This window comes from Dermochelys coriacea, chromosome 12 (assembly GCF_009764565.3).
Source record: "Dermochelys coriacea isolate rDerCor1 chromosome 12, rDerCor1.pri.v4, whole genome shotgun sequence".
In the NCBI taxonomy this organism is placed as follows: Eukaryota; Metazoa; Chordata; order Testudines; family Dermochelyidae; genus Dermochelys; species Dermochelys coriacea.
Genome location: NC_050079.1, coordinates 24,869,807 through 24,893,457, shown reverse-complemented (window position 1 = coordinate 24,893,457; position 23,651 = coordinate 24,869,807). Strand labels below are relative to the sequence as shown.

The window sequence follows — 23,651 nt, the reverse complement described above, 5'->3', positions numbered from 1 at the left end:
TGCTCTTGGTTTAGAAACTTAATTAAATTTTAGAACCTTATTTCCATACTTCATCTTCTTCAAAATAGGAACATTGGACTTTGAAGACATTAAAACTGCAGCAAGATATTTTATATGAATAATTTATATCTTCTGTTACCAATCAAGCCAGTAGAATGTCCAGATTCTTTCAGGCATTTGGATTCCATAGAAATGATTCCAGAAAAAGTTACATGGGATTTGCCATAGAGCATCAGGCCACTGCTCTATCTAGTTCGGAATCCTGCCTTTGGCAGTAACCAATATCTAATACTTCAGGGGAGAGCAAATATGAAAACCCTTCATAATACGCCTAGCAATTGTGCTATGCTGCATGTGTGTGTGTGTGTGTGTGGGTTGGGGAGGAGTTCCTTCCTAATCCCCACATAAGCAATCATTTTATGTCTTGAGGCATGAGCTTTGATTTCCCTTCTCATTATCTTAGCTGGCCTAGCTACAAGTGCCTACTGTTGGAAAATTATTCAGACCTTTTTTTTTTTTTTTTTTTATAAAGCGAGTGTCTGGCTGCGGTGGCAGTGAATTACACAGCTGACCTGACCAAACAGTGTGCACAGTAGTATTTTCCTTTTTGTGCTAATTTTATAGCCTTTCATCATAAGCTCTCTCATTCCTGTAGCACGGGATAAAGTAAAAGGCAAGAGTCAACTGGTTTTCACTGCATCCTTTGTAACTCTTCTTTAAATTGTTGTTGCAGAGTCATCTCTGGCCAGTCAGTGCTTGCTCCAAGCTTTGTTAGTCAAAAAATAAATGCCCTGAAGCACGCAAAGTGACTCTCTACCACTGGTGGCCGAGGGAGGCAGCATGAACTTCAAGCAGTCCACAGCTAGGGCACCTATTCCCTACTCTGAGGTAGAAATACTCTCTCTAATGTTGGATGCTTGTTTCCATGGCTGGAGTTTGTGATTTTCCCTAGCCCAGTGAATTCCCTGAACTCCTAACTTGAAAACAGGCTTGTTCCAGGCTGATTGAACACTGGTGGGACCAGACCGTGTCTAGGAGTGTCTGACTTTATCAAGATTAGACTGGTTTTCAACGCACACCCTGGATGTCTTAAACAAATGTGGAGGCTACAGTGCAAAGAGGATGAGGGTTACTACGAAGGTGAGAATCAAAATGGCATTCACAATTTGACACTGACATGCACTCAATCTGTCCTACCCTGCCCCTTTCACTTCTTTTCTAGGAACAGGAGTTTTTGTAAGCTTTTGTTCTATGATATAGGTGAGCCTTCCACAGAACTGGTCTCCACAGCCTTCTAGGATTTGCAGGATTTAGAAGATTGCAAACATAACATGCAGATTAGCCTCCAAAAGGCTACAACATTCTGTGTAGCCAGTCGTAAGGAATTGCGTACTCATTTCCCAATAGCGTTCTGTTCAATTAAGAGCTCTTCAGAGACAAGCCAATGATAAGGTATCCTGAAGACATTGGAGCCTATGGCTGGTATTTTCAAAGGAACGAAAGGGATTTAGGAACCTGCCTCAGAATGAAATTCAATGGGAGTTGTGTGCAAAAATCCCTTGTCTGCCTTTTGAATGTCCCAGCCGATACGTTCATTTAAATATATTTCATTGTTAGAATCAACTTCCGTTAGTCTTGAAAACTATATAACTCATGGTGAAAGAGTCAGGATTTGGCCTGGCTAGTTTAATACTGGAAAAATCAAATACCTCCAGATCATCATGGTACAATGAGCTGCATGATCATTACTTTAATCCCACAATGGAAATACTGAACTGGAAACAAAGAACAAATGGCATAACTGGAACAAAAACTTGTATTGTCATTTCTTAAAAGTTAAGATTCTACCTGTGGCTAAACTATCTTCCCTCTGATCATACATTTAAAAAATGCCATGGGTTCACTCCTATAAGGGTTCACTTTTGAAATCCAATTACAAGACCAACATCATTTGTCTCACATTAATAAGGGTTAGATAATCAAGATATTCAGAATATAGTGATAAATTGGAAAAAAAATTGATCAGGTAAACATTTTTTAATATACAATTAGCAGCATGGTATGATTGCTTTAACTTTGGGTCAGCCTGGATTGTTTCTTCTGGAAGTTGGAATTTCTTGTATCTCTGAAAGAAAATATATGCTTTAACTACTGACCAGTCAGTGACCTAGCAGAACTAGAGTACGGATGTATATAGTTGAGTTTGAACTTGATTTTGTGGTGCTGAATATCTTTGAAGACTTAAAATTTATTCTGGAAGAAATGTGGGGTCATATCCCACTTTCAGATCTGTAACACCTGCAGCTGCTCATCTATTTCCCAATGATACATCAGCATTAGACCAGATGCACGGCATGCTATATCTGAGAGAATCCAACCTTCAATATGCAAGCATATAGCCCAAGTGGACAGTTTAATTTGCAAAACGTGGAAAGATACTAGGATTGCATCCTGTATCTATCTGGTGGTGGTCCTCTCCCTGTATCCTCAACACCAGGCTTCTGGGGAGTGCAGGCTTGGTAGCGTCTTGCCAGACTACCTCGTAGCATATTCTCTGTTGCTTGGCCTGTCTTTTCAAATTACTTTAGCAATGCTGCTTGCATCCCATCCCTTGGCAACTATTCCTCAGTTGAGAAATATTTTCCGGCTAGTCAGCATACACTTTCTTCACTAAAGGCTAGAGTGAAAAACTCAGTCCATGGTTGGGGCAAAGCATGTAGTGCACTTTTAACTTGCTGATCTGCTTCTTGAACTTAAAACTGTCAGCAGTTTTGGTGATTAAAAGATAAGGCAGGGCAGAAGGGGCATTAGTAAACTACTGGAGAACATCTCATATACTTCACAGAGCACTAAACAGAGCACTGGTAACCTTCTAATTCAAACCTTGACATATCCTAAGGTTGACCATAACCAACTAACATCTGTAATGGTGTTTAACAGCCTTTTTGCAGAGACAAATGTGGATAAATGAGTTTGCTAACAGGGTATTTTTCTAGTTTAGAGGGGTCTATGCTAGGGGAAAAGAGTTCCTAGTGAAAGGAAAAATATACAATACAGTGGTAGGCATCAGCGAATAGCAGCTTGAGTGCACTGTCATTTTGATAGGATTTGTCTGTATGGATTTCAATGCAGAAATCTAGCACCAGGTTATATAAATATCATGCCTCTTGCTCCTCCATGTCTTCTTTTCATTGCTCAAAGACTGGTGAGGTCATGGTGACTAACCATGGTGCTTTGTGTTTGGCACTGCTTTGTGTCCTTTTTCAAAAAGGAAAAAGTAAGATCTTACTGAAAAAATGTTTCAATAAAAGCGAAACTCCTTTTATCTGTCCTTATATATTACTAGGGATGAATAATACTTTGAGATCATCAGATGAAAGGTGCTGCTGAAATGCAAAACTCTTTAAAAACACTGTTTAAGTCTTACCATAGCTCTGTGAAGGATGGAAGTATTATCCCCATATTGCCCATGGGGAACTCAAGCACATTGTGTCCAAGGTCCCATAGCGATTCAGTGGCACCTAGGAGGTCTGTTGCCTAGTCCCATGTCTTAAAGGCTAAATAAAACATTCATTTGTGATTGACTGCAGTGGCACTCTTTTTTACTCAAAGACTGCAGAATTAAGCCTAAAATTTGTTCTGACCATTATCATCATATAAGTCATCTATAAAGGTGCCCTTCATGGTCTTCATCAGTATTGGACTTGTATGTGTAAGCATGCTGATATTCACGGGAGTTCTGTGTGTGGCTACATCATGGGAGCTGGATAGGTTACATTGATTAAATGTCCTTGAGTGCACACTTAAAACAATGGCAAAATTATTTTTTTTGTTCATGTCATATCAAATTCATAAATCCAAAGGTGAATGGTAGCCTGGACAATTCATTTGTTAGCTAAGAAGCTGACTTCATTAGTGCGGCATGGATTGGTGCAGGCTGTGACAGTGTAGTCTTGTGTCACTACTTCATATGCTGATGCTTCAACTACTTGAAATTAATCTTAACACCCTCTGCAATTGCACATGTTTGGGTGTGAATGAGAGGGAAGAGAACAGTGAATTTTCATGCCCCAAGTAGGGATGGGTCTGGACAAATCCCAAATCAGAGCACCTACAAACTGGAAAAATTTGGCTGTAGATCAGAACTTGGCTGTTCACGCTCATCTCTAATTTCATATTTTGACAATCTCACTTTAAATCCTTGCACAACTGGGATATCAACAGAAAATATCACTATCATTTTTGAAGGGGAATCCTATGTAGCTGAGTATGGAACACAGTCCAGGACTCCTGCTGTGGTAGAATCAGAATGGAGAGGAACCCAATTATCAAAGATGGGGTGCTTTTATGTGGTATAAATTTAATAGAATTACACTAGAGACAAATTTGTTAAATTAAATGCTCAAGAAGAGAGTCAATAGCACAACTGGAAATGGGTGACAGATGCGTAAGGAAGAGCTCATTTGTCTGTTCCACTGGATAAAATGAATTAAACAAATCACTGTAATATAAAGTTTTCTTGGGTAATGTTGTCAAAGATCAGGCTATGCAGGAGATATTGGCTACATATATATTTATCATCTGTGTTAATTTTCCAGTAGCAGCTGTATGCACACACTGGGCTTTGAAAGATTTTTTTAAACTAATTAGCTGGTGTTCTTATTTCAGCCAATTCACAAAATATTTCTGAAGAACTACTCCCATCAGATTGGCCCCGACAGCAGCAGGTGCAATTTATGTGACTTGCATTTATGAGGCAGCTGATGTGCTTAAACTTGATTTTGAAAAGAGAATATTTCTTCACTGCGTTGATTATCCAGACGGATTGTCAGCTTCCAATATGACTCATGTGACAGTCTTCCCTATCAATGTTGTTGCCTTTTATGACACTTGGCACTTACCTAGTTTTTTGCTTTAAAATCCCTGAAAGAACTTGGCAAATGCTAATTAAGCTGCCCCTGTGGTCACTTCATGGGATAAACTCAAGCATGGAAGTCAAACTGCTGCTGGCCAAATCAATGGGAGATGTGAATGCTTGGCACTTCTGAAATTCAGGCCTAATATGTTTCAGGCTGGAAACTCAAAAATAGAGGCACCCAGAATCCATGGCTATTCTGGAAAACTTTGGCCTAACATAAAGAAAAGGAGTACTTGTGGCACCTTAGAGACTAACAAATTTATTTGAGCAATTTATTCGTGAGCTACAGCTCACTTCATCGGATGCATTTGGTGGAAAATACAGTGGGGAGATTTATTTACACACACAGAGAACATGAAACAATGGGTTTTATCATACACACTGTAAGGAGAGTGATCACTTAAGATGAGCCATCACCAGCAGCAGGGGGGGGAAAGGAGGAAAACCTTTCATGGTGACAAGCAAGGTAGGCCATTTCCAGCAGTTAACAAGAACATCTGAGGAACAGTGAGGGGTGGGGTGGGGGTGGGGGGAGAAATAACAAGGGGAAATAGTTTTACTTTGTGTAATGACTCATCCATTCCCAGTCTCTATTCAAGCCTAAGTTAATTGTATCCAGTTTGCAAATTAATTCCAATTCAGCAGTCTCTCGTTGGAGTCTGTTTTTGAAGTTTTTTTGTTGAAGGTCACTCAGCAGCCAGAACTAGGAATAGGCCTGGCTTGAGTGTCCATTCTAAACATTAAACCTGATCTCCTCACCCATACTTGTGGGAGCCAATACGAACAAATTCTGATTGTTTCTTATGCTTGAGTTTCAATACATCCTCCTTAAAGTACAGCCTTGGAGTTCGTTCAAGATATAGAAATATTTATTTACAGGTCTGCCTGTTAGGCTCAGTTGCTTTAACCTAATGGATAGAGTTAAGGGATGTTCTTCACCTATAGTTCTGCCTTGGGGAAGAAAACGAATTGTATGCATCTTGACATATGAGGCATGAGACACTTATTGAGCCCTTGTTCAAGTGTGTGCAGGCCTCAGCTTTGAAGTCACCACAATAGCTTCATCAACACAAGAATAATCTCTTAATGCAATATGAACATGAACAAATTGTGCTGTTACTTGTTTCCCACACTGTGCTGTGGAAATAAACTACCGTGGCTGCCTGCAAATGTTACTGCTTTGATATTGGTGGAGTATAAAGTGTAGAGGTCAGATTAGGATTTGTGTTATTCCTTTATTTAGTTATACCTCTTTTCCATATGGCCAACAAAATTCTGTCCAGATACCTATGCAACTGGTTGGTTTTTGGGGAAGGAAAAAAATTAGTCCAAGCAAATTGCATAACAGAATAATAACGATAGTGTAAAAAAAAAAGCCTGTAAGATCTGGCATAATACCTCAGGATAACATGGCAAATTAATGAATGAATAACCAAGAAAAAACACACTCAAATGATTGTACAGCTGACTTATGTATTCTCCCCAAGATAATTAATGCACGGAAGACTTTTTTCTGGAGCATCTGTGAATGCTGATATTGAATATTGATCTCTATTTATAGTGTACACATGATGGAGGCAATCCTTTGCCAAGGCTTTATCATGCGTATCATACATGCATATATCTATTATAAATATCCGTAGGCTCACATATAGAGTGAACAGTGTGTATACACACTTGTAACTAACTTTAATGGAGTTACTGATTTACATCAGTGTAAAACTAGCAGAAGAGATTCCAGTGTTGGATGCAGGTGTGCTGTGTGTGTACATAGATCTATGTGGGAATGGATATTGAAAACATGAAAGGCAGTGCATTAAACACTGTAGGTCTGTCTTGACTAGTTAGGTATGATTGGAGTATCAACAAAGAAGAAGACTTAAATGTGAAGACTTTTAGTACTTTTAGTTCAATAGATACTCTTCCACGTTATTATTGTCATTATTTTCACTCATTTTTATTTGAAAGAAAACATGAAGGTATCTGAGGGGGAACTCTGAATGTAGCTTTTGTTACCTTCTCTTCCTTCAGATACATCCTAAAAACCTCCATCAGGCCTTTGAAAAATGACTTGCATCAAAATGGGAGGAACTAAACAATATGACGAAACAAAAGTTATCTCCTCATGTGGATTTCCTATCTTTAGACAGTAAGCTCTTTAGGACAGGAAGGGACTGTCTTTACTTTTTGCATATTGTGTTGGGCTGAGCACTTTGCTGATGATAAATAGTAATGTGTTAAAACTGGTTTATACTGTACAGACGTACAGGAGAACAGAGTTTGCTGGGAGCCTAGAAATGATGCTAATTACAAAAGATCTTAGGCATTTTAAAAGATAACCAAGCTCCCACTCCACCATTTCGCCTGTTGGTACCCTTGTTCATATTGCTAGATCACAATATCTCTACATTTTTATAAATGACATTGAGCCATAGGGCCAGCTTTATTAAGCAAGCATTTTTGATTCAGCAAAACCAAGCTAGAACATTACATTGTTTCATTATATTGTTTCTCAAACACTTATGCACTTTTCCAAGGGAACAGAATTTGTCTTATACATTTTATAATGAGTTTGAGATGCAGCAAATCTTAAAATATTTCAGGAATGCTTATTTATATACATTGCTGGTAAATTACCCACTAAATAGTACAGAAGGATTGTCAAGGGCTGTTAAATTACAGCTTTTACTACCAAACTTTGAGGATGCAGCTTTATAAAATGCACCTTTTAAGGGCAAGAAACCATCTGGCAAAAACCTTTAACTGGAGATATAAGCAGCACTAGATCTTCAGCTTGACTGAATTCCTAACTAGAGACATTTAAAAAAATGGGATTTTCCTTTGATGGAAATTTTGACACTTCAAAATTACTTTACATTCCCAATCAGGAGGAAAAACTGCAATATTGGAAATATTTTTGCAAAATGAAAAATTCTGAAAGTTTGAATTGGAAATGTCAAAAATGAAACCTTAAACATTTTTCCATAAGAAGATTTTGGGATGTCAAAGTGGAATTTTTCATTTCAAATCACCCAACTGGAAAATAAGCAATAGTTAAAACTGACATTCTTATGAAACACTTCAATTTACATGAAACCACATTTTCCAGCAGGTACATTTATTTTGGTTAAAAATGTTGACCAAATATACTCTTACCTCAGACTGAGTTTCTGATCTGCATCAAATTAATTGGGCTCTTTAACTGGGGTGAGAGCTAGGACCTGCTGCTCAGTTTTATAGTTTCCTGGTTCCACCCCTTATTGGCTTTGGGCAATCAGCTTTCTCCATTTCTTAATACAGTTCCCCCTCCCCTCTTTTCTCGGGGTGTGTGTGTGTGTATATGTATATGTGTGTGTCTATATATATATATCTATATATCTATATATATATCTATATATATCTATATATATATATTTCATTGCCCATTAAAACACTCTCCAACCACACTGCTTATGGTCAGTAAGAAGTAAGAGGCCCCAACCAACAAACCACCCACAGCTAACAAACTTATACTCAAACAAACCAGCCGTCTAATATATAGCAGATTCCATGCTATGGGGAGCTGCCATTCTTGAAATATCATATTAATTATATCAGTTGGTGCTGTGTACAGCTGGTCAAATTTTTTTTGAATGAAGAGTTTTTCCTTTAACGGCCTCTTGTTTTTAAACAACATTTTTCACAAAAAAATGTATGTCAAACATTTCATTTTTTGTGGAATTTCCCCTCCCCCCCACCCTTTTTTATTGAAATGGTTAATGGGTTTTTTTGGGGGGGGGAGGGGAACAGATGGGAGGGGACACTAATAAAAGGTATGACTTTTTACATGATAAATGGGTCCACCTTGTATGCTTCAAAATATAAGCAGCTTCAAAATTTAGAAGTATTTCACAAAATAGGTTTTAATTTTTCGACCAATTCTACTGGCATATAAATAGCCGTTCTTGTGGGTCCCTTAGCATGACCCAAATCAGCACAGCAGAAAATGCTGCCTTCCCTGGAGACCAGAGAAAGTTTAACCAAGTGTTGCTCTAAGGTAAGAATGCCCAAATCTCTATTCTCTCAGGTCTCGTCTACACCCAAAAATTGTACCAATCTAGCTATACTGGTATAGTAAAATCGGTAACCCCCCCAACCCCCCAGTCTGGATGCAATTATACCAAAATAAAGACACTTATAAAATATAGCATATCCCCATATTGGAAGGGGAATAAGCTATACTGGTATAACTGTGTTGAATGAAGATACAAGCCCAATGCTTCTCTTAATGAGAATGTGCTCCCATTCAGGCAAGTGAGTAGGGTTCAGCACTATGCAGAAGTGTATCTGGAGGGGCAGCAATCACATATTGAATGCTCTGGTTCTTTGTGATCCTTTTGGAAGCTTGCAGGGTCAAATCCAAAATGAGTAAATTACATCCATTTAGAGAAAATGAGCTCAGACCTTATCACATCCTCTTTGTTTTTCTTAGTGACTCCTCCAGATTTCCTCGAGTTATAGCCAAACCTAATCATGTTGATTAGAGAGACACCTCTTTTTTTTTTCATGGACTGAATTCCAAGGAAGGTGTAATAATGAAGAATGGCATTTTCAGCTACATTGCTGCCTAAATTACTATTGCCTAGACCTAAATTTGCAGTGTCTCTTATTTTAAATTCAGGAATTTACATGCATAAACTTCTGTAGGATCCACTGAATAAAACACCTCTATCTGTGCTTAATCCTGCAATGTGCTGAGCACTTTAGCTCAGATCCAGCAAAACATCTAAGAATGTGTTTAACTTTTAAAAACCTGATCTTCAATCCTGATTTTTCCCATTGACTTCAATAGGGTATTCAATGTGTGTATACAAAATTTGTTACTGCATCAAATCTGTGATCCGCAGATATAAAAAGGATATACGCAGGTTTGCAAGGCTCTGTCAATGGGATGCTAGACACATAGATACTTGTAAAACTTTTTCTGAGTGAAAAACATTCAAGGAACTTTTTTAAAGTATATTCTCAGTTTTTAATGGCAGACATTTTAGAAATCATGCTGGGGGGGGTGAGACCTTTTGTCAATAAAAAATATTGTATTCATATTTGTCCTTTTGTTAAAAAAAATTAAGATAGAGTTAAAATACGATGATTTTAGTGGGACCCTGATGGAAATACTTGCAGTGTGTAAAATTATGCATGTATGTCAATGTTTGCAGTATTGAGTTCTAAAATTGTAAGCTCTTTGGAGCAAAGAATGTCTTATACAGGTTTGTTAGACACAGTGGATGAGGTAATCCTTTTATTGGACCAACTTCTGCTGGTGAGAGATGCAAGCTTTCAAGTTTACACAGAGCTCTTCTTGAGGTCTGCATTAGCCAATGTTTGTACAGAACCTAGCATGACTTATAACTGAGGCTTACAATTTTTGGATTGCTTAATGGATACTGATTCAAATGTGCTCACCTAACTGAAAATAGCATTGACCTCAAAACCAGTACAGCTAATTAATTAGCCACATATAGTCAGCAATAGTTTGTATAAAGTTAACATGGATGTTCTGCTGCTGTTGTAACTCTCCAACATTTGAACCTCATGGAGGTTTCTACTTGAGAGAAAACACAGCAAAACTACAGTTAAATATAGAAAATGATGAACAAAATGAAACCACAAATAAATATGCTCTGCTTGTTGCTGTGAACTGAAATCTGATTTTAACCAAAATAAAGCCTTATTGTTTGTAGCGATAAAAAGTACCCTGATGAGCAAGAAGTTGCGTTTACATTTATTTGCCACTTTAAAGGAAACATTTGATATTCCTGGTGACTATACAGATTAAATTAAAGATTTGTTAATGCAAAGGATTAAAATAATCTTAATAACATGCATAAAGATGTAAATGTTCCTTTGCATTTTATCTTCTTGCAGATTAATGTGGCATAAGGGGAATACGGAAGGGAGACAATACATCCTCACTCTGTGAATTGCAACATCTGCTTTAACACTGCACTCACATGGTCATTAAGTATTAATGTTTTCACTAGAACATGTTTGAACATTGTATTGTAATTGTAATAAAGTTTCTCTTATCTAATTAATTTGGTAATCACAGAAAGTAATTAGAAATCTGTGTCCAGCTTCAAATTTATAAGGCCTTCTTGGTATATGGTTGCATGCATTGCGGATTGCAAGGAACTGTAAAACTGTTAATGAAACAGCACTTTGTTTTCTTTATCTTATGGTATTTTAAAGAGCTCATCATAACAGTTAGGACTTTAATAGACTATTGGATCCACCACAGGATTTCAGGTGCTTTCCCCACCTCTTCACCCACTCTTCTTGCCACCCTCCAATGCAAACACAAATAACCACCAGAATGGAAAATCATGTGCTTTATTTAGGATCCCTGATGTATATTATCACATGGAGAACCTGTAGAAAAATTGATTTAAAGGAGGAAGTTAAGGAGCAGATGTAAACGTCACTAATTGTAAATCATTTATGCTCTGTTACTTATTTTTTGCTGCTGTGGAAATGCTCTTTAACTGACCCTTTGCTAAACAGACGGTAACATCTAGGAGACGCCACATGGAGGCATAAGGACTTTCTATTTCCCGTTTTTCTTTGATGTTTCAGGCCAAATGTAAAAGTCAGTTTCTTTATTTATGGTAAATTTTCTAAAATGAGATTTTGTACATGAAAAGCTATCAGTTTTACTATGTAACATGAATCCACTGATTATTCTTAGAAAATATGAGAGTGATGTGCTTCTAGAGTATCAGTGTACCAAGACCTGTATCTATTATGTAATTCAACTGATATGAAATAGAAGTGTCTGTTACTTTCTAATATAAATCTTCAAAAGGTTTTGAATAGTTAAACATCAAATAATCCATATAATAAAAATCATAACTGTGTTGTCTTTGAGCAGGGGAAAGCTGTGCAAAATAGCTCTGTGTAATTTTAGTGGTTGTTCGTTCTTCGTTGGAATGTCTGTCTTTAAACTTAGGGAAAGTTAAATTTTGTGGAGCACCAATTAAATGCAGGAAAAAATTTGCATCTTCTTCCATGCTTTCAAATTTCCCTACAAAGTCATAGTCTATTAAACATGGGCTGCAAAGCCTGTTGACATGATCCCAGTGAATGTCCATGCCCACTGGCCTATGTACATCTAGAAGATATTGAATGAACTCTTTAAATTTGACTCCAGAACCTGTCCTTAATGCTTCTTTGGAGGCATTGACACGGTATCTCGAAATGATAGCTTTTCCAAAAACAGGGTGGTAGTAATTGTTTGGATGCTCAAACTTGTCGCGAAATGCGGATACCAACTTTTCAAAGGGTTCGCGAATGAAAAGCATCTTGGTGTAAGTGTTGAGCCTGTGATAAATCCCTTTGCGATCAAACCCATCCAGCCTTTTTAAGTAATTTCCATAGTGTACTGTGTTATGCTGTATATCTTTTGTGGAGGAAGCCAACCCATTGAGAACCATGAGTACCCGTTTCCAGTTAGAACAGCCAGCTTTTGGAACTTCACAGTATAGAATTCTGTATTTATCTTCTACAAATATTCTGGAAACGTGATAAGGAGTGATTATCCTTCTGTTATTATTCTTGTATTTGGAACAAGTATCTCTCATTATTCTCTTTCTTTCTCTTTGGATTTGATAGAGACTTTTCCAATTGTTGTTGTTTCTGTCCTCAGATTTAAGCATAGGCAAGTTGAGAGAAGAATTGTTCATAGCAATCAATATAGGGCTCTTTTTAATTATAAATCTCCTTCTCCGTTTGTGGAGCCCGATAGGATTCATTTCTGCATCTTTTTTTTGGTGGTCTTTCATCACAAACATTATATTTTGCTTTCCGTCTGTACTTTGAAACTGAGTAGGTACGTTCACAGGTGTATATAATGAACTTTTCTGGTTTCCCATTGCTAATTCCTCTGCAGAGTTTTTTCTTACTCTTATGTCCTGATTGTTGCTAGAAGTGCAGTCCTGCTGGAAGAAAAGTCCCAAGAAATTACTAAATGAGATGTTATCAATAGTGATAAATACTTTGTACAGTTTAATGGCAGATCTATTCATTGACTCTCTGTTCAGCTAAATTACAAAATGACATGTATTGCAGCACATCTGAGACTCTGCTCCTGCACTAGACTTTTCCATTTCCGTATGTTTCTGTTTTAGGTTTGTTTACATAGACATCAAAGCTAGAGGTGAGCCTGAGCTGGCAGATGGAATGTTCCCATAGTTTGGGGGTTGTCTGTATCCAGGATTCTGGTACGGATCCATCTCCGAACTATGTATCTATAGCATGAATAACTCTTGTACTCACTGGAAATGGAGGGGCAGGGGGAGGAATTAATTAGCTGTATGGAGCAAGAACTAACACTCAACATGTTGCCATTTCTCTGGTGTGATAACTTTGGAATGCATTGTAGCAATTCCAAAATTGCAGGAAATGTTCTAGGATCATGGGCACAAGCCTATTGATTTTTGTGCAAACTGAAATACCAGAAGAGCCTGATTCACAGGAATATCCAGGCCCTCAGACTGCATGGTGCTGTAGGCAGAGGAATCTCTGTCTGCCCATTGTTGCTACCTTAATTTGTTGCATGAGGACACAGGGAGGGTTTATCAGGGAAGCTGCAGTCAGAGAGAGAGAGAGAGTATGTATGTGTGTCTGTGTATGTGTACTGAGGGGGGTTGCATGCCCCTCCATTTAAAAATCAAGCTGAGCCTCTGAGGGGCACACATGGTAGGCCCCACACTTTTTTTCAGACCACTGTAAGCACTGGACAACAGGGATGCTGGTGTGGGAGGAGCCCTGAATGAGGGTAGGAGGGAAGCAGCAAGTATCAGAAGGATGGGAGGGGCAGGGACCTGGGGCTAAATGGTTGGTTGGAGGAAGGGGCAAAGTAGGGACTGAGAGATGGGGGGGAGAAACCAGAGCCTCAGGGAGGAGGAACATAGATGAGGGAGGGAGATATATGAGTGCACACAGAGTCCCTGCCAGGGGGGAAGGGGAGTGGGGGATGATGGTATGTGGGAACGGGACATGGGGGACATACAGAACCCTTGGCATGAGGGAGGATGTGGCTTGCAGGGAGTCCCTGAAATAGGCCTTATGTCTACACTGCAGCTGGGAGTGAATCTCCTAATCCAGGTAGACAGCACAGGGGCGTGAATGGGAGGGGGGGAAAGCAGGGGCATGGGCCAGCCAATAATCTCTGGGGACACAGAACTCCTCTGGCCCCGGGGCTGCAGGGTGGAGAGTGAGCTCCTCCGACCCTGGGGCCATGGTGAGGAGAGCAATCTCCTCTGGCCCCTGGGCTGCTGTGGGGGTAGAGAACCACGCCTCTCCAAAAGTAGTAAAATTTAAATTTCTGCACATGGCCCTGACAGACAGCAATGGTGGGGCTTGAGCTAGTATGTTAAAAATAGCAGTATGGACATGGGAGCTCTGAAGCTAGCCCATCGATCCCCTAGGCGACAGAGCCTGAGCCATAACGTCCATACCATCTCGAGCCCCGCAACACAAGTCTGTCTGCCCGAGCTGCAGCGCAGATATAGGGAGTTTGGGGAGGACAATGGATGAATGCAAAGAGTCCTTGATAGGTACAATCCACTCATCTTCTATACGCTACAAATTGTGCGTGATCCCCCTTGTTACACTCTTGCCTAGTCTTTCTAAGTAGGCTGCACTGGTTAATTGCCTTCCAGTCCCCAGCCTAGGCAAATTAAGTTCTTTCCATTTTGACACACCTAAACTAAATTTCTGTCTGTATCTCTAGGAGTGAAATTTGCTCCTATAATGAGATGCTGCATCATTCAAGTTCTGCATCAGCCTTGTTTTGAAGGCTTAAGTAGGGCAACAACCAGTACAGGCTACCTGCATGGCGGTGAATGTCACCCTAGGAGAAATCATTTTCCAGTTACTAGCTAGAGCATGATGCTCTAGCCCCTAGAAAATGAGCCATCTGCCTTAGGACATGTTCCGGGAGATGGAATCTTATACACATTCTCACTCTGCAGCAATTTGTGCCATTTCTTGCACTCAGCAAGATCTTGCTGTCTTTAAAAATACAGGTGTACATATTACAAGAGGAACACAACATAGATTATCCAGGTGAGCCTGAATATGATGACCCAGATAGGTTACAGTTCTGGCAAGCAATCATTATTCAGCATAAAATACTACTACTTATTATAGCTATTAATAGAGGCTTGAAATAATTTCACCTTTAAATGATTTCACACGCTTGGCATGTCAGGAAGAAGGAGAATCCCACACTTGATTGAAATGAACTTCCTCACTTTGACTTGTTTGCTCATTAGTTGTTGGAGTGTGTTTCAAAGTGAATGTTTATAAAAAATTAAAGTTATAGCTCTCATTATCGCCCTAATCCAAAGGCCAGTGAAGTCAATGGGAATCTTTTCATTGACTTTAACGAGCTTTGGATCTGGCTCTTTGGAGTGAAAAATGGTGAAGTGGTTGCAAAGCAAAGACAGTCTGTGCCTCTTGCTGACCATTTTCCTATCTCACCAGAATGGGATTAGGGATGAATTGTATGGATTAATTATTTAATTAATTGATATGTTTGCATTATCATAGAAAAACTGTCTCCTGGTTTGACTAAAATTTTGTTTAACTGGTTATTATAACTGTGGTTTTCCAAAGATGTTATAGTTCAGATGGAGGGAGGAATGGGAGGGCAGGGAATATACAGATATAGCTGTTCAATTGGTGAATACTTTTAGCCTAAAATACTTTAACGTTTAGAGGTAAACTGTGATGCAAATCACAATCTTTCCTATCTTTGCAATCTTTCACCTGCTCCTTGATGATGATTAAAGATGTCCCAAAACTTAAAAAAATCAGTTTTAGATTTGAAATGAGTATTCTCTTTCTTCTTCATGCTGAAGCACTTTTGCGAATTATCATAGTGACATCACAGCTCTTCCTCTGCTCAGTTGAGAGAACAGGCAGGAATCTGCAGTTTGGGCCTGATCCAATCCCCTTGAAGGCAATGAAAAAGCATCCAGTTGACTTCAATAGGAGTTAGATTAGCCTCTCTGTGGCCCAATAGAAATCTTCACAGGGTTTAAGATTAGGCTGTCAAAGAATAAGAACAAGCCTTTTCTGCCACTCAGTTACAAAGGGGAAGCTGCAACTCAGGCTACATTCCCATCTGGCATCACTACTGATTTTCTATATTTTGCCAAGTTCCTTCTTCAAAGGAGAATGGATTTTTCTTTTTCTCTTTTTTCTGGAAAAAGTTGCTTCAAAATTCATCATAAAAAAGTAATGAGCAAAAATCCAAACTGTGCTAGTAAACTTATTAAATTGTGTTCAAAAATAAAATAGAACTAGTCAGTATTAAACAAATTATAAAAGCAGCTGTGCATAATAGTGGAACAAGGGTGAGGTGGAACACAGTCTGGGTTATCTCTTCATTTCTCTGTATACAGTATGCTGACTAAGACCCAAACAGAGTAGAATGTTCTCTACACTTGCTTCCTTTTGTAACTGTTCAAAAAAAGTTATACTTTTTTCTAGAATGACTGTGTAAAGTTTTTCCTACTGCTTTGCTATTACTATTACCACGTGATATAGGCTGACTTGGAAACCAACTCATTCTGGTACTCCCGTGTATAGTTGCCTGTGGGGACTATGCAAGTATTTGATTGCTATTCTGTTGAGAAACTTACCCTGATGTAAATGCATCAAACATATATTTCAGTCGTCTTGTATATGTAAATGGCCAGCTGTTTCGTTGTATTTACTGCATATTGCTCTTTACTGAGTGATGTGGAAATCATATGAAGAAATCAGACTTATATTTGATCATTCATACTTATTCCATGCTAGGGTACAGTCCTCCCCACAAAAAACCCAACACCCCACATTGCTGCTGATGAATCTAAAACTAGCATTTCCACCATAAGCAAATGTCATAATTTGAATTGTGAACAAAATTCCTATTCACTCCTATTTGAAAGGTAAGTTGAACCTGCAGAGAAGGAGCGATATGAACTATATCTCACTAAGTTCCCCCTGGAATTTGGATAAACAACTGGTAAATTCAAGCATTCTTTCAAGTACTTGCATTCATCCCGTAAACTTTAAAGAAGTAAAAGAGATATGGTCACAGCTACTTTGAATGAACTAGTAGCCACTAGATGGCACAATTATACCAGTATTTTTCTTTCTAATATTCTAAGTGACACTCAACCAATTCTTTTAAGCAATAAAATTTCATATCAAATATGAATATGCAAATATCTTTCAAGTTTACAGTATCTTTTAGGAATATCTAGTCCAGCAAACAACCATAAAACTAAATTTTCATGGCTTACCAAATTTGTATTTTAATAAAAAAGTTTGCACGCCAGGGAAAAGCTTTAATGCTTCATTCCTGTTTGATACTTTTACTTCCAATCTAATAGTTCGCTCTGAGCCTTCTCTCCCACATTCTGTATTGCAAATATGTCTTGCTCTATTTTCTTGCATTTTTATCTGAAGAACTTACTTTTTTGGGTTGTTGGGGTCCCATGTTATATTTTATCCCTAAAGAAAGAAAAGGAAAATTACAATAATATTTGGTAAAAATACATGACATGCTTATCTTGCACCACTGAGATCAATAAGAGTTCTTCCATTAACTAGAATGTGAGTAGGAGCAGTCCCTATTAGAACAATGATATTAAATAGACCTGCAATATTTTATATCAATGTATAGCCCATAGTAATAATACCTAGCTCTTGTATAGCTCTTATACCTGTAGAACTCAAAATGCTTTACAGGGTAGGTAAATATCATTATTCTCATGGGGATAATGAGGAAACTGAGGCAGAGGTGAAATCATACAATCATAGAAGATTAGGGTTGGAAGAGATCTCAGGAGGTCATCTTAGTCCAACCCCCTGCTCAAAGCAGGACCAACCCTAACTAAATCATCCCAGCCAGGGTTTTATCAAGCCGGGCCTTAAAAACCTCTAAGGATGGAGATTTCACCACCTCCCTAGCTAACCCATTCCAGTGCTTTACCACCCTCCCAGTGAAATAGTTTTTCCTAATATCCAAGCTAGACCTCTGCCACTGCAACTTGAGACCATTGCTCCTTGTTCTGTCATTTGCCACCACTGAGAACAGTCGAGCTCCATCCCCTTTAGAACCCCCCTTCAGGTAATTGAAGGCTGCTATCAAATCTCCCCTCACTCTTCTCTTCTGCAGACTAAATAAGTCCAGTTCCCTCAGCCTCTCCTCATAAATCTTGTGCCCCAGCCCCCTAATCATTTTTGTTGCCCTCCACTAGACTCTTTCCAGTTTGTCCACATCCTTTCTGTAGTGGGCCCCCCAAAACTGGATGCAATACTCCATATATGGTCTCACCAGTGCCGAATAGAGGGGAATGATCCCTTCCCTTGATCTCCTGGCAAAACTCCTACTAATGCAGCCCAGTATGCCGTTAGCCTTCTTGGCAACAAGGGCACACTGTTGACTCATGTCCAGCTTCTCGTCTACTGTAATCTCTAGGTCCTTTTCTGCAGAACTTCCACTTAGCCAGTCAGTCCCCAGTCTGTAGCAGTGCATGGGATTCTTCCATCCTAAGTACAGGACTCTGCCCTTGTCCTTGTTGAACCGCATCAGATTTCTTTTGGCCCAATCCTCCAATTTGTCTAGGTCACTCTGGACCCTATCCCTACCCTCCAGCATATCTACTCTCCCCCCAGCTCAGTGTCATACATGAACTTGCTGGGGGTGCAATCCATCCCATTATCCAGATCATTAATGAAGATGTTGAACAAAACCAGCCCGAGGACCGACCCCGGGGCACTCCGCTTGATACCGGCTGCCAACTAGACATCAAGCCGTTGATCACTACCCCTTGAGCCCAACAATCTATGACTTGCTCAAGGTCAGCAGGCCAGTTGCAGAACCAGGAATAGAACCCATGTCTCCCGAGTCCCAGGCCAGTGCCATACCCACTAGGCCAAAATATCATCTCATAAATGCCTGCATTTAACTAAAAATTGCTGTTAATTGTGCCCACTTTGATAGTTCTGAATGTTTATCAGTTGGCATGCATGCAGTGTTCTCCTATAATACCTTCCCCCCACTGTGTTATGTATATAGGAAGTAATATTTATAGAGCATTTTGAACATACTCTGGAAAGCACTTATCACTTTTACAAGTATTATCCCACATGCTCTTAACTATTAAAGGGGGATCCAATCAGGAATATAATGATAAAGATGTGAATGTCTCTTAAGACTAAAGTAAGAGAACTTTGCAATTGCTTATAGTTTGTTGTATGAAGTGTTGTGGCAATGTTGGTCCCCGGATATTAGAGAGCTGAGGTGGGGTGAGGTAATAGCTTTTATTGGGCAAACTTCTGCTTGTGAGAGAGACAAGCTTTTGAGTTACACAGAGCTCTTCTTCAGGTCTGGAAAATGTACTCAGCATTTGTACTTTGAGTATATTTTCCAGACCTGAAGAAGAGCTTGGTATAAGCTCAAAAAGCTTCTCTCTCTCACCAACAGAAGTTTGCCCAATAAAAGATATTCCCTCACCCACCTTGTCTCACTTATAATTTATGACCACTGTTGCAGTTAAGCTAAAGTGTATGCTATTGAAAACACTCTCTTGTTTTTGGAATCAGTTGAGATTTTTGGTGCATCTCTCCGGTTTGGATAGTGCCACTTGTCACTGTCAGTGCTACCTAAAAAGATTTCAGTTTAATTAATGGGGCTACATTACAAATCTGCAGCCATTGACAAGGACAATTGCAGGTCAGCATACCACTTTACAGTACCTTTGTACTACAAATTGAAGCACCACCGGAGAAGCTCAGTCCCATCAGATTAATTTTCATTACATCATTCAGGTTCTTATGAATACTGTGTGTGTTTAAAATTATTCTATCAGTCCCCTGACTATATACCATTTACATTAATGAGTTTCTTGCAGCTATAGCACCTACTCAAACAAGCTGATCTTTGGCTTTTTTTTCAGAAATATAAACAGATATTAAGGGTTGTAACTATTTCTGTGTTGCTATTGCTATGTGTACACGTTCCATACCAGCAATTTGTTATCAGTAGGCAGGAGTTAACATAGTACTATGCAGGAAGGGTGTGAGACAATGCACACTATGTGTCTGATTCTGCCCCATTAAAGTCAAAGGGACTTTTGCCATTCACTTCAATGAGAGCAAGATCAGGAGGTGCCTTGTTTTTGATGAGATGCAAGTCCAAAGTCTCCTCTTACTCGGTTCTAATACAGAACTAATACTGTTCAGCTGGAAGTGGAGATCTTAAAGGGTTTTTTTTGTTTTACTCAGAAGAGTGGATCTGGCAGGATTCTTAGGTAACAAAACTGGTTCTGGTGCCCATGACTGAGCGATGTTGTTGAGCTTTTATTGGTGGCTAAATTTGTTGATGCGGTCAGTGTAATACAAGCATTTAATCCATGGTTTTGTAAAATGCTATGGAATAGTGAGTATGAAAACTGCTTTGCAAAGAGAGGCCTGGAATTCCAGAGTTCTAATCCACTTGTATAAGAAATATGTTTTAACCCATAGAGACATCATGATAGTCATGATATCTGACTCTGAAGGCACAATTTTATACCATTTGAGCTAGACCTCTATTAGATGCTTGGGCACCACCCTGTAGTGAACCCATAGACACTACTAATATATTTGCCTTTAAACTGGCAATAGTTGCTCAACTGTATAGATACAGCCTGTGGAATAGCACCTAGGGCTGTTCTCCCCAGAGACAGCCACTTGAGTACCCCTTTTGATCTCTGTTGCAGCTAAGTACGAGAGGATGATATAGTCACACACATTAATCGTCACATTATACTGGCTTTGCATTGTGGCCTTTGGCAAGTTTGTACCTCTGCCTCAGTTTCACCATGTGTAACCTTGGGTTAATAGCTACCTCCCTTAATTTTGAATGCCCTTGCTGTGGTAAGTAAGTAGCTCAGGATTAAAGTACTGTAAAGTGTTATAAATGGCAGATATTATTAAATCAGAATTTTTTTACCCTCTCTAACTATGGTGTCCTATGGAGGGAGGGAATATTTAGAGTGAATGAACCCTAGTCTGTTGATTCTTCTGATTACTCTTGTAAAATGGGTTTCCAGGTAGCATAGATACAGGTTGAAACCTCCAGAAAGTTTGAATGTTCTTTTCCTTATTGGTTCGGAATGTTGTAATGAAATCCCTTTTGGGGGGTCAGAAATTGTATATATTGAATACTGAAAAGTCAAATGTTTAATTAAAAGAAATCCGTGGATTGGGTTAGGCAATTTGCTTGTTTTATATGGAGATGTTTGGTTTCTCATGTATAATTGCCAACATGCATTTAGTAATTTCCTTGTGTAATAGCATCATTCAGAGTCACCAATGTTATTCCTCTGCTTTATACTTCAGCTTTGGGCTTCATTATTTTTTAATATCGGATTCAGCTTGTTAAATCACTTCTCATCCTCTGTCACAGATACCAGAGATTTACTTTGGCTGTCAATACTGTCAAAATGTATAGGCAAGAATTTACATATTTAAATATTTATCCTTGCATGAACTAGTTATGCCTATCAATGTAAGACAGGACAGTGGTTGTATAACCTACTTTCCTTCTTAAAATTATAAGATGTAATAACATCCAAGGGTAGGTCTAACATTTTCAATGCCATGGGTCGGATGCTAGTTTTGGGACAGTTCTGTGGGCCAAACACAGAAATATAATTCCCGATTCTAGAATTGGATCATTTTTTTAAAGGATTTATAATATAAGCACATTTTCTCTCTGTATCCCGTCCCTGAGAGCCTTCAAGCTTGCCAAAATTGAAAACCAGATTAGTTAAGAGAACTTGGTCACTCACCAAAATGCAAACCAGTATTTAGACAGACTTGGATAAATTTTTTTAAAATTTCTTTTGCCAAGCTTGTAATGAAAGACTTAGGGAGGGGGTTTCAAAAGAGCCCACTGAAGCACCTGGCATTGGCCACTGTCGGAGGACAGGATACTGGGCTCAATGGACCACTGGGTCTGACCCGCTATGGCTGTTCTATTGTTCTTATGGGCATAGTTTCAATGGTAGCAGAGATGGACCATTGCTGGGAGCTTTTGAAAATCCCTTTCATAACATATAATTACCTATTTAACTTTCCTGTAAAAAGTAAGGATCATTCTTGTACAAAAAAAGGTGAAGGTATTATAAATGCTATCTGAGCTATCTGTTCTTAAATTATAAAAGAAAATGAATTAATGATGAGTAATTCACACTTTTATTGCTAACTACTTCAAAAGGTGACTTGTTTTTAATAGAGTGGATATCTTGTATTTTTGTGCTGTACTTCAGTTATTACGTCTAATAAAGAAATTCCATTAGCTGGAGGGAAGAATGTATATCAGAACTGAGACTTCAATTATTGGTGCTAACGTGGTCAGAACAACAGCAAAGAGTACATTCTGAATGGAAGATATATGGTGGAGCTGGTTGCTAGTCTTTTGAATGTTTCTTGAGGCATATGACTTCTAAATTTTGTCTCCTCTCAGCTCTCTCTTTCACCAGCAGCAATCTGTCACATCAGATTTAAACCTACATGGAGAAAACCATTCTTAGGTGCAGTGAACTCAGCCAGTAAAAACACATTGCACAGTTCTGTTCAACTAATCAGATCTAAGTTTAATGTGTTGCTGCACCCATGGTATTTTTGGCACTGCTAGCTCCTAGATGGTAACCAAAATGGCAATGTAATGTACATTTGTGCCATACGTTGGACACATGTACCAACTATATAACTGAAATTGGTTATATTAAAGAATAATTATAAAATGTGGTGCCAGACACCACAACAATGGACATCTTAGCAGCAAATAGATAAGTAAGAAATCAGATAGTGTTACTTCATTGTATGCTCTACGCTTCTTCTGTTGGTTCTCTCCTTTTCCGCCTGAACTTGACCTTCAGAGACCCTGGATGGGCCTGACACTGATATCTCTGTTCTTGTTGTCTTTTATTATGCCCAGCTCCACTCAGTCTTCTCATCTAACTGCTCCATTTCCTTTCTTGTCATGTGAATTGTTTTTTTAATGCCATTTACAATACACAGAGGAGCCTCTCTTCTTCCAAGTGCCTCATACCTCCTCTTTTTCAAATCCCTCCTGGCTCGCCTTTTAACCCTGTTCTCTCCTCTGCCACAGTACTGGGACTGGGCTTAAATAGAAGTTGATTTCATGTCTATGTGTGCGCCCCTTAATGGGCTTCCATGAGCAATGTTGGTTTGCTTTTTTTTTTTTACTGCAATATCACTGCAAAGAGAGAGTGTCAATTCTTATGCAATTACATATTTGCAAAAATAGATACTTCAGAAGTATTGTGAACATTTGTGCAAATATGTTCATGTCACCAATGATGTATTCAGTGACTCCAGACTTTTTTTATAATAGCTTGTCACCCAATCAGGCAGCGAGAATGATAACCTATAACTGAAGTGGCCAATCACAGCACCAATAGCAAATTATGTTAGTGAATTTTCCAAACAATAGTTTTGTGAGTAGCATTCAGATTAAAATATTTGCATAAAAATATCGGCAAACAAATTTGAAAAATGTAACTCAGCTTGTGGATGATTTATTAACAGAAAAAGGGGTTAAACTTTTTGACTAAGTTGTTTGCTATGAATAGATTGTCCAGCCTGGTCTGCACCTAATCCTGTGCCTAATCTTTTATCA

General features: G+C 38.8%; 1 protein-coding gene and 1 long non-coding RNA gene across 4 annotated transcripts in view; one reads left to right on the top strand and one right to left on the bottom strand.

Moving 5' to 3' along the window:
• The window catches only part of LOC122456241, a 237,955-nt gene that overhangs the window by 25,831 nt on the left and 188,473 nt on the right, over positions 1-23,651 (top strand). The gene's annotated exons all lie outside the window — the stretch shown is intronic.
• The window catches only part of CHST8 (carbohydrate sulfotransferase 8), a 205,222-nt gene continuing 188,487 nt past the window's right edge, over positions 6,917-23,651 (bottom strand). The window contains exons 2-3 of one of the 3 annotated variants that reach the window (XM_038368972.2): positions 17,430-17,467; positions 6,917-12,891 (exon numbers count right to left, since the gene is read on the bottom strand). In XM_038368972.2, the coding sequence (XP_038224900.1) occupies positions 11,743-12,891; positions 17,430-17,467 (1,187 nt within the window). In that variant the 3' untranslated portion in view covers positions 6,917-11,742. Of the gene's footprint in view, positions 12,895-17,425; positions 17,468-23,651 lie in introns of all 3 variants that reach the window. The other 2 variants (XM_043494758.1, XM_038368970.2) reach the window with 2 other exon arrangements.